This window comes from Corvus kubaryi, unplaced genomic scaffold (genome assembly GCF_017639235.1).
Source record: "Corvus kubaryi isolate FWS band 111438036 unplaced genomic scaffold, C.kubaryi_AGA036_p1.0 37398, whole genome shotgun sequence".
NCBI lineage: Eukaryota > Metazoa > Chordata > Aves > Passeriformes > Corvidae > Corvus > Corvus kubaryi.
This window is the reverse complement of record NW_024581137.1, coordinates 14,619,703-14,633,888: the sequence shown is the minus strand read 5'-3', so window position 1 is coordinate 14,633,888 and position 14,186 is coordinate 14,619,703. Positions and strand designations below refer to the sequence as shown.

The 14,186-nt window shown below is 39.5% G+C and overlaps 1 protein-coding gene across 7 annotated transcripts in view; it reads left to right on the top strand.

Annotated features, from left to right (window-relative positions):
• The window catches only part of LOC121671525 (myosin VIIA and Rab interacting protein), a 207,428-nt gene that overhangs the window by 92,990 nt on the left and 100,252 nt on the right, over positions 1-14,186 (top strand). For all 7 annotated transcript variants that reach the window (XM_042043407.1, XM_042043405.1, XM_042043403.1 and 4 more), the window contains exon 3: positions 621-842. In XM_042043407.1, coding sequence (XP_041899341.1) covers positions 621-842 — 222 coding nt within the window. The remainder of the gene's footprint in view (positions 1-620; positions 843-14,186) is intronic.

The following is a 14,186-nucleotide window of genomic DNA, read 5'->3' as shown; positions in this document are numbered from 1 at the left end:
ATACTTAGGAATAGAAGAAATGTTATGCAGAGTGCCTGAAAAAACTTTCACAGTTGGCAGTTGTCTTAATATTGGCCCTAACTAGTAAAGCACCCAAATCTCTCTGAAATGAAGGATGTCATTAACATCACTTGACAATTTGGAGCTATTATGATTAATATGACCCCATGGGTCAGATCTAAGCAAACTTTTTGTTTTCAAAACTATTGGTCGGAAGGATTTTTTTATTACTGTACACCAAGCTTTTTGACTTCCATAAACTGGTTTTTGATTTGTAAAGGGTTCTGAGAACAGCCCTGATATTCACATGGCATCTATGGCCTGGCACATCTGGAGTGCCTGGAGCAGCAACCTGGCTTCCTTGGGGTTGTCTCTCTGGAACCAAGTAAATTTTGCTCTGGTTTGTGACTCAGGGAGAGTTTAAGTGGGTTGACCATGGGTGACTTAAGGGAACATAGGAGTTTTTGCTTCCCAATTCTAAATTTAGAATATGCATTTCTCATATTCATTTCACATCTGCAAAAGTTATTTGTAGAGTATAACATGAATATGTGAAAAGAGGAGAAAGATTTGCAATTGAAATTTTGTTTATATTTTTGTTCTTTCCCTTTTTATTCCAGCGAAATGAAGCAGAAGTTGGATGAAGAAGGCAACAAGTGCAGCATCCTTTCCAAGCAGCAGAAGTTCAATGAGCACTGCTGCATTCGCTGCTGTTCCCCTTTCACATTTCTTATCAACAGCAAGCGACAGTGCCAAGAATGCAAGTACAACATCTGCAAGAGCTGCAGCACTTACCATAAGAAGGAGAAAGCTTGGATTTGCAGTGTCTGTCAGCAAGCAAGGTAAAGGCTTTTGTTCAACAACCTGTGCAAAGCAGCTGTGGCCTGACCTGAGCTTTTCCTTGTATTTGTCAGTAGTTAACTCTGGTGGGATAGGACATGAAGTACCTGTTTATGTAGGGGTTGATTTGTTCCTGACGTGCCTGGTTTTTGTAGAGGTTAATTTGTTCCGAGAGCGTTTGGTTACCTGTTGCATTTGCCAGGCTTGTTTAGCTGGACTGATGTAACAGCAGGCAGTAATTGGGCATGGCTTGTGCAGGACTGGGATGTCCTGAAACTCCTGGGTTACTAATGGAACCTGAGCACAGATGGTGGTAAGGCAGTTAATAGTTTGGCAGCTAATGCCACTGATGAGTCGGGAATGGAAGGAAGAATATTTGTGAAGAGATCATCCAGCTGTGACTGTGTTTTAGAGTGCTTTTCTAAATGCCAGCTTATTGGTAGGGATGCCTTGAGCTTACTTTGGCAAGTACCAAAAGAAAATAGCAGTGCAACCTGTTATAATTCATAACATCTGTTAAGAATATGTTGCCGGGCCTCTATTTGCAGAGGGTATCAGGGATTCACTATCTCACCCTTCTGAGGGTAGCTGAGCCCCAACAATTAAAGATAGCACCAGAAAAACAAAGCAAAATACTTACCAGTAGCAGAGGGGCTGTTCCTTGGATGGTGACTGATAGTCCCTGTCTCCAAGTTCCAAAAGCAGCCGTAGCTGTGGTGACAGTAGTCCTGATCAAGACCCTTTAACTCAGACGAGAAGGGTGAATGAAGTAACTCATTTCCTTATGGTTTAGTTTTGCCCACTGGTGACTAAATCAGCTGAGCATATGTGACAAAGATGGCTGTTTCTTCTTCATCTTTCTCTTTAGTGGAGAATGCAGGATGAAGACAAGAGACAAGTCCCTTTGCAATGCTGTATGATACTCCTGTGCTCACCAAAGCCTTCCTATTCCCTCTTGTTTCCCATTAACACCCACTTGAAATGTAAGCTCTCCTATAGTATCTGTGAATTAAGTGTGTGTCCTTTGACACAGGTCCTTAAAATCATAGGGATCCCAGATGGACGATGCTGTATTTCCAAACATCAGTCTTTGAAGGTGAAGGTGGTTGTGTTCTTTGGGGTACCTGATCCTTCTCCACTTTTTACCTGGGAAAACCTACAGAAACCCCCTTTTCCCTGGTGAGGAGGCAGATGAATGACAGGAGTATCTTTTCCAGCAACACAGAGCTGTGGAGCCAGTGCTTGTTTCTAACTTAGTCATTCAACCATTTCATATTACACCTTTTTCTTCCATTTAACCCGAGTTCACCCATACGGGCAGCAGCACGGCAGCCAGGTTTGTGGATGCTGATGAACTGCACGTAAAATACCTTTTGCTGACTCCACAGAAAATGCCTCAGAAGAATTTAATTTCAGAAGAAAAATCTATAGCTATATTACAAAAATGCTATTTCTGACCCTTGAAGTCAGGGCTTTTCCCACAATCCTGTGCAGCCCTCAGAGCCACCCACCTGTAACTCAGTTATAAAAACATTTTCTTTATTTATGAGACCTGAGACATAGCTTGAGTTATTTTTCAGTGAATAAATTAACTAACACTGCTACTAATCATTTTATGTTCCAGTTTATTGGACTGTACTACTTACAAATCCCTGTAGGTAGGTCAGGGGCTAGTATTCCTTAGGAAGTGCTGATGTATTTTGATCTGGTGGGGACTTGTGTTCTGGGGTGGGGTGGTATGATTTTTTGGGTTTTAATTCTCAGTATTTCTTCTAGGAAAAAACACAGGGGAAAACACAACAGTCTGTTGTGAGTTCCTGTTGTCTTCTCAGTGACTTATTCCTCAGGTGGACTGTGTTCTCCTGCCCCTCTCCAGCTCCTCTCCTTGTGTCTTTTATTTTTTCCTTCGATAAGGCAGCACAGGTAGTGGAGGTGTTTCTGGGTTTAGCTGTTACTTGCCTGCACATCTTACTGCACAATAGATAGTGAGCTGTAGTGGGCTAGAAAAATCTGAAGACCGTGTTCTACCAGTTTGTGCTCATCAGCTCGTCACTACAGCAGTACTCAAATAACCCTGAGTTTTATGTCCAGTATGTATTTAGAATATGTCAATGAGCTCTCTGATGTCACAAGCAGTTTTCTCCAGTATAAAAGGCTACAAAGGAGATGTAATCAAGTGAAGCCCTTCAATCTGGGTTTAAAGTCCTCCTGGGAGTTGTACCCTTTTCTTTAGACTCTCTTATTTCCTATTATCTTCCTCTGAATGAGTGACATCAACTTTGGTAGATTTTAAATAGTGTCCTGGCAGATTCCCATGCCAAGGTGAGGTTGACACTGAAGAAAATCTGACATGTTGAGTTAGTCTTTCAAGGCTTGACCATAGTGGAGATACCTGTTCTGTTGAAGATGATTTTTCATCTTCCATGGCAGAGAGCTGTATTAGCATTTAGCAGAGAGCAAAAATTCAGGTTGGCATTTGAAACATAGAACATTTGTAGAAAAACGGTCAAAGAAGTTAATCTCTACTTCTTCCAAAAGCAGAAAACTCATCATTAATAAGCCAATGAAAACTTTGGTGTTTGAATTCCTTTAAAGCACATCTCCTGTTGCAATGCATCTTTTAAAAGTCAGAAATTGGGCTTGGTATGGAATTTCAGGCTCAAAAATGTCTCTACAGCAATGTCGGAATTAATCTTCTGAAGAACAGGAGAACCTTCCTTCAATTTCCCAATTTCCCAGATTTAGCACACATTCTGCAAATGCTTTTTGATTTGGAGTTATCTCTGAATACTATTATTAATGTTCTTGGGGTTTTCTTCTCTCATATGTATCTTCTTAGTCTGTAAGTACTCTATGCTAAAGTTATGTAATACTCATTTCAAGGTTTTGATTTGTATAGTGGAGTTGGGATTCTTCCAAAGCTTTGTACAATGTCTCCTTGTTAGACACCTGTCAGACAATGTATTTAGGCAGCTTGCTGAGGTCTGTACTTTTTAAGTCTGCTTGGCTTAGTAGATTCCAGGCACAGTTTCTTTGCCCTCTGGATTAATGCTTTTGATGCCAGACACAGAGGTTCTTTGCTCATTTAATAGAAATAGGGCATGCTTTCCATGTGCCTGAGACCACTTTTCCATTCTTCAAGGAGCCGTATCCCAGAACACCCTGCTTGTGATACTCTGCTTTCCAGTTTAACACTTGTACTAATAAAAATAATTTTTTAAACTAGCATAATCCATTAAAATGTGTATTTTTGCAGGTTTTCTAAACTAATTGCATTTTACTTCTGGACTGTAGTATGAGTATGTAGAGTCCAATCCAAAATAAGGTGTACAAACAACTGGCTGTCCACCTCAGCTTTTCATGAGTATCATGCATGAATCCCTCTGCATTCTTGGTTCACTTCTTCTGGTCTCACCATCTGTATGTCAAAAGATTTCTGTCTCTGTTGTGAGTGGGAGCATGGGCACCTAATCCTTTCATGCCTTCACATCCATGCGTTGTGTAATTTTCTCACTTGTTCTCAAAACTCTTGCTCAGGTGATGAGAGTGCATCACTTAGTGGACTCTTGCTTTGCTTTCTTGGGCCAGGCCATGGGTAAGAGGGTCTGCAGGAAGTCATTATTCTGCTTTGTAAGAGCTGCTATGTTGCTGATGGTCCTTTGCTAGTAACAGCTATTAAGAGACAGAGACCTAGTCACTGGTCCTTTTCTTTTTTGTGTCATTAACTAGTGAAAAAACAGTCATGCTGCACATACTCAGATTTCCTGCAGTCAAAGTGATGTTTTGGGTGGCTCAAACTGGGTCCCAAAAATTGTCGCACTGGTTGCTTGCAGCACAGATTTATTTGAAAGTTTAGGAGAACTGCTCTTTTTTTATTAACTTTGGTTTTCGTACTCCCAATTTAACTGCTGCTTTTAAAATGAAGAAAGCAAAAGTATCTCAATTACCTTCATTGACTCTTCAATCCAGAGTTATGGCTGAATGTTCAGTACATTTTCTTTTGAGTTTGTTGAGGTGCCTGGTCAAATATAACTAGACTGTAACAATTTGCGTCAGTAGCAAATGTAATTGTCTCACTGGAACTTGAAAATTAGCTAGACTAATTAGATATGCCATGGGGATTTGTAATGCACATCAGAGTGAGGTTTGAGGAAATGCATTAAGGTCTAGTCTACTTGCAGAACCCAGTACATTTTTCTGCAACTGACTTGTATTGGGATTAGCACTAATGTAGAAGTGGAGCAATGCTTCTGATAAAATGAAAATTGCAACAGAAAATAAAAGTCTAGACTCACTTGGCAGGCAGAACACTCTTCAAATAGAAAGAAGCTTTGCCAGCCTCAGGAACAGTCCTAAATAAAACCTTTATATTTAATACGGTTTTGTTTGGAGGGCTCTGTAAAACAATGTAATGTGTTTTAATGTCAGCAGAACAAAGCAGGTATTTGTGGAAACATGATGAAGTTGAAGTTAGCCTACCGATAGGATACATCTCTTCTGCTTAGCTGATGCAACTTTTAGTGTAAAACTCTTTACAGTCTTTAGAGGGAAAAAGAGGAAAAAAGCACCAAAATTTGGCAAAACCTTGGTATGGTACTTGAGGAAAAGTAGTACTTCTAGTTAATAACTGAACTTTGTATTTGTTTGTCAGTGCATTTGGCTGTAACAAAACAGTCAGTTTCAGGACTTAGTTGTGGAAAACTAAGGAAGATATAATGCTGCTTAGCAATTGTGTTTTGCTTTCAAGCAGGCTCAACCATCTGGTAAAAGGAAGCCGAAATGTATTTTAGGTAGTCTGCCTCAGCCATAGCTTGGAGCTTTGTGTACAGTTTTGTGACAGTTGCTATTTCTGCTGTTTGAGGTCCCTGTCTGACATTAGTGAGAACTTCTACAGAACTTGGAAGCTGTGACATTGTCAAGTAAATGCCAGGAAATGTGTTTTTGCTTCCGAGATCATAGAATTGTGTAGGAACGTTCACTTGCTCTGTGGCATAGCACAGATAATTAAGTCTTAGTTCTACCATGTGCATGTTGTCTTCATTTGACCCATATGGCTCTTGTTCTGCTTTTTAAAAAATTTTCTGAATGATCCCGTTCATATTGTACTTAAAGCATTTACTAATTTTAAGTAAATTGCAGTGAAAATTATTCTTCTCAGATGTATATACTTGTAGAAATTGATGCAATTCCTTCCAAAAATGCATGCTGCTCTATTCAATTTTTTTTCTTCCTCCTTATCCTGCCCCTGTCTCTTTGTTTTGTATCCTGCCTCTTGACCTTCTTGTCCTTACCATGCTTTAGCATCACAGTAGATCATAGACAGCATATCCTTTTGTTCACTGTACCCATGAAGAGCAAGGACAAGAGCTTTGATTTTGCACAGAAGCCAAGAACAGTCTTTGGTTTATTCAGTTGTTCCCTAACTTGATGAGGAGAGAGAGAAATGTGCAAACTAGTTGCTTTGACAGGTTGATCTCTGCTGGGTTTTTTGCTATACTGATCTATCTTAATTATTTTGAAGTATGCACTGTGAAGATTTCATTTCTGCAAGACAGAATAAAACTGAACTTGTATAACATACAGTAGACTGCATTGCTGCACTCAGCTTTAAGAAAAGCATCTAAAAATGGAATTGAAGAGGAGAGTAGGAAAGAGAGTTCTATTAAAACAGCTAAATACAAGTGCTAATTAGGTGATGTTTTCTAGCTTTAAGTAGCCTTGGAAGTGAACGTGTGCCTGAACGCCTGGAGGAGTAATGAGTGTTTTAGAAACTCTGGTTCCCAGTTTTAGCTGTCAAGTGACCTTGGGGAAATTTCCATGTATCAGGTTTCCCCATGTGCAGAATGGATTTGATGATCCTGAGGCCTTGGAGGTGAGTGGTTGAAAAGTTAAGTGCTCTGGTTGTAAAGCACTAAGTGTTATTAATGTACTTTTATTAGATGAGTTTTGCTGCAGTCAACATGGCTAAGCCTTTGGGCTTCTCAGTTGCACAGAAAGGTAAGTGCTTGGATTCTTGTAGGGAATGAATGAGGGGTAGAGTATCATGGCTTTATGTTCAATGTTAATATATAAATGCTTGCTTGTGTTTGGCTTCGCCTACCTTCAGCAAGTCATTGTAAGAAAGGCTATTAAACATTTTCCCTAGTAGGAATAAATATTACGTAAATAACGTGCAAAAATATTGGGACTGCTAACCTGGGAGGAGCTGGATATGAAAGGATGTAACAGAGTTATTCCTCATAATAAGCAGCATACAAATTATAGGTTGGACTTACTTAGCCTTTCAGTTTTGCAAAAGCTGAGGGACTTTCAGTGAAGGTGACAAATTAAAAGCTAATTAAAATTGCACAAGATTCTTTAAGTATGGGCACTTAAGTGTCAGGTGGGGACATCATGCCTTACAGTACCTGAGATGGAAAACCGTAAGTATAGAGCACAATTAATGGAAATTGTGTCAATTCTGCAACTGGAACTTCATGTGCTGTTCATCATAAAATGTATGTGATAAAGCAAGAAGTCGTGCTGTGGTTAACACTCCAGCGGTAGCTTTAAGCAGAGCAGAGTGCCCTTTCACATAGACATATCACTGAACATTTTTTAATTAGCACGAGTGAAAGATTGCTACCTGGTTTGATGTATGTTTGTTTCAGCATTTGGTGAGTCTTCCTGTTTTCTTCTGTTGTATTTGTGCAAACACCAAGCTGTAACAAAGTACAGAAATTGGTCTGTTGCTTCAGCTGAGGCTGACAATCCCACCTTAAGGAGTGAAGACAGCTTATGGCCTGCACTCTGCCAGTCCCCAAGGGACATGAAGATTGAATTTTGAAAGAGTGCCTAAATAAAAATTGCCTGAAACCAGAACCCTTTTGTTTGCAGAAGTTGTGAACTCTTTGGAAGTGCCATTTCATCACAGGAAAAAAAACCCTTTTGTTTTCAGATTAGTATCGGATTTGTAGTGCGCTTGGGATTTACCTTGATAAATTGTTTTCATCAGAAAGGTGCTGTAGTAGAATGAAAATTCTTCACAGTAACTGGAAAATACTGAGGGACAACATAAAAATAATCATGCCAAATATGCCTTCCATTCTCCTCATACCCCCATCCCCCACCAAAATACTTGAAAATTCTCTACATTTCTGGGAATCAGTGTGGTGTGCCTTTACAGTTTGGCTTTTGTCTCTAGATGTTAGAAGCCAACAGGGAGTTGCTAACACTCTTTTGGAGGGGTTTTTTTAGTCCCTTTGTTCGAGGGCTGTTCTGTGACTGAGCGGCCAGTGCCTTCCCTGAATGAACATTTTTGCTTTGGGAAGGAATCTTTGTAAGGTAATGAGGTGGGTGTGAGTGCTGGATCTGTAATACTGCCTGTCCTGATTGTTTTGATTTGAAATTTAATATGCTGTAAAACTTGTTGTTGTAATTCAGCAAATGATGTCTCTGGGCTATACATGGGAATCAGATGCCCATACTGGTTCATTTTGGTTTCGTCTCTGTTTCTGTCCATTGATGTGAAGACTTGTGGGGTGCTTCTCCAGGCCCCAGACTGAAAGAGCCCTCCTTCTCTTTTCATTAAGGTCCCAAGAGATAATTAGTGTTGAATGAAAGTTTGTTCATCTAATTAGGAAATACTGTTTCCCATCGTCAATCATGCTCTGAGGTTGTATGTGAGATTAACAGTGTAATGGAGACATCATGGCTCGCATTGTTTTCAATTTGCTGATGACAGATTTGCTTTGTGTTCGCGGTTTTTCCTGGCTCTCGATGTAGGGGCTTGTAGAACAGTGCCTGGAATATAGAAAATTGAATAAATTTATATTTAAATATAAATTGAGATAGAGGAAACCCATATAAAGAATGGTAGTTATTGCGTCAGGAGTCACAGTTGTAATTTTGTCTCACTGATGTGTTTGCAGGACTTTGTAACCTAGGGGATTTCTTGAGTTCTTTGTATCTCAGGTAGTTGCAACTGTCAAAAGAACTTTCAAACTCTGGGTTGATAAAAAGTGAATTAATATCTGTTAGCAAGGAAAAAATTTATGATGACTTGTCTCAATCCTGCAAATTCACCAGTAGCCAGGCCTCTGTCTGTGGTGGCAAAGCATACCTCTGATCAAACATGTGTTTGAAAATTGTCCTGGGGGAGAAAACTGTAGAGTGCTGTACTGAGAAGTGTGAATGCAGCTCCATTGTGAGCTACATTTTTAATGACTCTGCCTCCTGTGCTTCAGAAATCCTGAGCCATTCATCTCGGGGAAGGGGGTGTGTGTGTGTGTGTGTGAAGTAGTTCTCTTACATGTTTTAAAAAACCCCACCACATTACAACTGGTGCTTTTCAGTCTTTGGCATTGTGACCTATCACAAAATGCCCTCTTGTGTTTTGCATCTAGGCTCAAAGGACTATTGGATGTGAGGAAATTTAAGGCTAATATTTTGGAACAGGTCTGTATCAGCACTGCTCCCTGAAACTCTTTCTCTGAGTAAAGAAACGAGACCACTCGCACAGAAGACATACTTATCTAGTGTCTATGTTAGTCCTGAGCATAGTGTGGCAACAGTGGTTATTTTTCTCCTAATGGAAATTATAATTAGAAATTGAATATTCTTGAGAGACACCAGCTTTCAAAGCAGTCTTACATAGGTTTGGGGTAGAGAGGGTTGGTTTTGAGACCTGTAAAAGCGTACTTTATTGAGTCCATTCTGTGTGGTACATTTAAATACTGTATTTTCCATTTTTAAAGTGTTGCAGTTGCTACCAAAGAAGGTGGTTCTGGCAAGAGAAACAGCAACAGAGTAGAGTGAAAGGAGATTGACAGGAAAAGTCTAAGGAGAAGGGTGGGGGAAATAGTACAATTGCAGTTTGAAAAATTAGTCATGTAACGTGTCATTGTAATTCCCAACTGGCAATTAAACAGCACATATCTGCATAAAGGATTAGTAACACTAGAGGGTAATGTTCAGGATCTTGAACAGCACTTCCAGTATATAATTTGCAAATGGTTTGATGGATACCTGCCTCACACACTCCATAAACTACCACATTCCAGTGCTTAATATAATTAGTCCTAACAAAAACAGACCTCCAGCTCTACAGGTAGCTGGCTATGACTTGATAATATGTTGCATTAATAGACTTGAAAAAAAACAAACATAAAACCAACAAAACAAAAAGGGACAGCCAGCCAGAAAAATTACAATGTTTATTTCTCCTCATGTGTTCTGTGCCAGCCCCCAGGGCTGTAGTGGCTGGGCCTCCAGCAACCTCCTCTCTGGTGATAAGAGAGGTCCAAGGTGAAACAGAGCAAGTGATTCACAGCAGGTTGTACAGGGCTTACAAAGGAAGCAAGTAAGAGCCTGAGAAAATTGCAGAGGTAAATTCAAAACAATGCACATTGAGCTCTCTGTAGTGTTATCACTTTTGTGATACCTCTTTTTAGCGACAGCTCACTTTTGATGGGATTAATGGATGCCAAATAAGCTTCTCAGGTGATCACCATGGACCAGCTACAGTAACAGCATCTAGAATAATCTGGATGTGAAAAACGTTGAGGAGGGAGTTTTGGGACAGAAACCCTCTTTGATCTCAGACAGCAGAGACTTCAGCCTTGCAGCCTTTATTTAAATCTACTTTCAAAGGGATATGGAGCATTGTGCTAAGTGAGCATATATGTCACCTCTGGAAGGTTTGCTCCAAGTTTGGCAGTGTCCTTCCCACAGCTGCCATTGCTCAGATGCACCAGTTACTGATATTAGAGCATCATGTGAGAAAATTACAGTCTCAAAATTCTGAAAGTCAAGATGTAGCTCCCAGCTTTCCTTCAGATGATCTCTGTCTAAGGGCAGCTGTGTTAAATTTTGCATGCCCCAGGTCCTTTTTGGTGAAATATAAAAGATGATGATGGCAGTTCCTTTATGTTTAAGTGTAGAGCTTCTCAGGAAAGCACCACCTTACATTCGGCTCAGATCTTAGGCACACAGTACAGCTGATGGGTGCTACCAGGATGTAAATGCAGACCAGCACCTCTTCTGGACTCTCTTATTTTATACAACAGTGCGTGGTTTGGCCTTTTTATGGGCTTAGTTAGCTCCTGTCACACTCCTGTCGCACTGAAGATTCTGCTTCACTCAGTTCGCATGTACCACTCCAGTTATTAAAGGGCACGTTGAAAAGTTGCCACTGCAGCATTGCTTAAGCTGAAAAGTGTTGTCAGAATTACTTTGTAAAATACAAAGTGAATGTATGCATTCTCACTGTTGAAGCTAGGCAATGACTTCTAAATTGTGTTGAATCTCATGAGCTGTCTGATATTTGCACACTTTTCATTTAGGTTATGAAGACATCATTGTGGCTTTCAAAATTATTTGGACACTTCCATTTTCCTGGACGGTTGCTGATGCTGATTCTGTGAATTTCAGATGTCTTTGAATGGTTTATGAAGGGTAGAAGAACTTCAAATCAAAACATAACTTTGATGTATATTTAAAGGTAGAAAATTAATACACAGATCCTGCTGTGAAGGAAGAGGGTGTTTCCTCCATGTCTCCACATATGCTATATCACAGATATATGTATGAGGACTCATAGATGGTTATTTTTTATAGTACATGAAGGGAGGAAATATTTTTTTACTCCGTAGGTGACAGAATTCATCAGGTGAGGAAGTAGAAGGTGGACCTGGATTCTGCTTCCTGCTCAGAAGGTGCTCACCATCTGGTGTTGAGTAGGTCACTCTGGCTTTCCTTTTTTTGCTCCATTTTGAGAGAAATGCAATCCCTACCTTGATAAAGCTCATGTGAACTTTATATATGTATGTATGTGTGTATATATATATATATATATATAAAAATATATATTTTTTTATATATATATTTATTTATATAATTTTTTTTTATTTTTTACTTGCTGTCATACAGACTTGGAGTGCTTAAATAAAAACCATGGATGTGACAGGCTCCATATGGAAAATCAGGATTTTGGAAGGCTCCAGGCTTTGAAAATCTTACTATGTCTTGAATGATGAACAACAGATACACCATCCACTTAACTAGGTCAGACATTTTAAAGCTTTTCTCCTTCTGCATCCTCTGTAAGGATCAGTCCAGAGCCTCGTCTCATCTATCAGAAGTAGGGTATCTCTAGTCTACTTTTCTCTATTATCCTTACTGTGTGTCTGTGTGCTCTGTGCCTTGTTTTAGCCAGAGTTTGAAGAAGGGCTTTCCAAGGCAGAAGAGCATGCTAGTTTGTTTTACACACAAGGTAGGTCCATGGTCAGAAAAGCATCAAAATGGCTCATATTTTGCTTCCCTGTGTGCTGTAACATGTGAAAACAGTGGGATGGTGGGGACACAGAGCTGGGATTTCTGCCTTCAGATTAAAAAAACCCTACTTTGTAGGCTTTTAAAAGTTGATTCCCACTGCAGTGGTGTGTTTTTTCAGCGGTCAAGGCAGTGCAGTTGAACCTGAGAGACACCTGTTGGAAAAGCAGCCTTTCCTGTCCAAATGATTGTCAAGTGAAATCTGAAGAGAGCTCACTGGAAAATTCCTTAACGGAGAACACAGCAGATGGGAAATCTTGATCAGAAAAAAACCAAAACATAAAAATAAAGCCTTGCATTTAGTGAAGGGAAACACCTCCTCCGTAGTAGCTGTCTTTAGCTGCTAGGTTTCATGGGTTTAATAACTTTTTTAATAGTGAAGAAAAAATCTAAGAACTGTGATTCTCCTAGTTATCACATAGACATTATCATACATTCTAACAGACTGTTTCAGGCTTGTGTCCAGGGCTAGCTGATTTGGTTGAAATTGGCCAGCTGATACAATAAACTCTAAAAATTCTCTTATAATGAGATTTTTCACAAGTAGCCTGGTCCATTGTGATGGCATTTCTTAAATCATAGCAAATCCTGTTCATGAAATCAGGTATGGGTGTACTTTATACAAATGGAAGCTCCTCCTGTCCTTTCTGGAAGGACCAGTAGATGAAGTTTACGAAGTGCACCTGGGGAGCCAGGTCAGGAATGAGAGCTTAATATAAGTGAGAATTTAGGTTCTGTAAGTAATTTCCTTTTAGCAGGGCTTGTAGATACAGAGTGAGCTAGCTTATATCCTACGTGTTTCATCCTGCATGTTTCAACTAACTTCCATTGCTATAAGGTACATAAGAGAAAATCAGCGTGTTATAAACATGAATCTTGCCCTTCATTGGTAAGATCTGGGTCACTCTGCAGGCATGCTTTGTATATCGAGGAGATTGTTATTTAAGAATTATTGAAGCTTAAATTATGTTATTTATTTAAATTGCGCTTATATTCTGTTATTCACATTTTGCAACAAAAAAACTCAGATACTATGTGGTGAGAAAGAATTAGCTTAATCAGAGAATGCTTTTAACTGGGAGTCTGTATTAGCCAGAATTTCCTTAGTAGTGGGCAATTTCTGTCAAGGCAAGCCAGAAAGCATAACTGCCTTACCATGCTTTTGTGATGGCTTTCTCGTGCTAAAAATGTCTTTTGCCTTTGGTAGCAAAGATTCTGGCAAATATAAAGAGATCTGGGGTGGGGAACCAGGTGCTAAGTATCTTCATTGCTTCTCTGTGGTGAGACTTTTTCTAATCCTGTCAGAACAACAACATATTGGTTGTTTGACTCTTTTTCCTATTTGACATATATGTAAGATAAGCAGAAAATCTTCTTCTTCCCTCATTTAAAATGACTTGCTCTCACTAGTGCACCATCTTCCTAGAGGAGGTGAAGTGTTCTGTGGTACATAATATAACAAATCTTCAGAGCCCCTGCACTGGCACAGTGCTGTTTCCAGAGCACTAAGGTTCTCTCAGGCACAGATCTCACAGGTCTGTTCTGCTTTTAATTCTAGCTGAATAATTGTCTCCAGATGCTTCTATAGATTCATCTCGATCTGAACACTGCCCTCAGAATAAATGCAGCATTTACAGCCCCTGAAAGTCTGCAGAAAGCAAAATGCTTCTGCCATTATCGTTACTGTTGGGATTTATTAGACTGCTGCTTTTATGCCTAATAATTAAAAAACCTGCAGTGTCAGTGGATATTGCCACGGGTCTGAAATAAATTAATTCAAGCTGACATCAAGATTTAATTGAGCTTTGCTTTTTCTTATGACAAGGAGCTGTACCATCTCACTATTTTTTTTAATTGCTAAGTTAGTCTGAGTTTGCAATAGAAAAAAAATTTTTTTTCAAGTGATAATAAGCTCTTCCCATGAGGTGAGCTGCCTAGCTTTCTGCTTTTCCAAAAGTATCTCAGTTTTTGGTTATTTTCCTCCAGTTACTCCTGTTTTCATAAGTTTACAGTGAAAGATCACAAAATACTTAGAG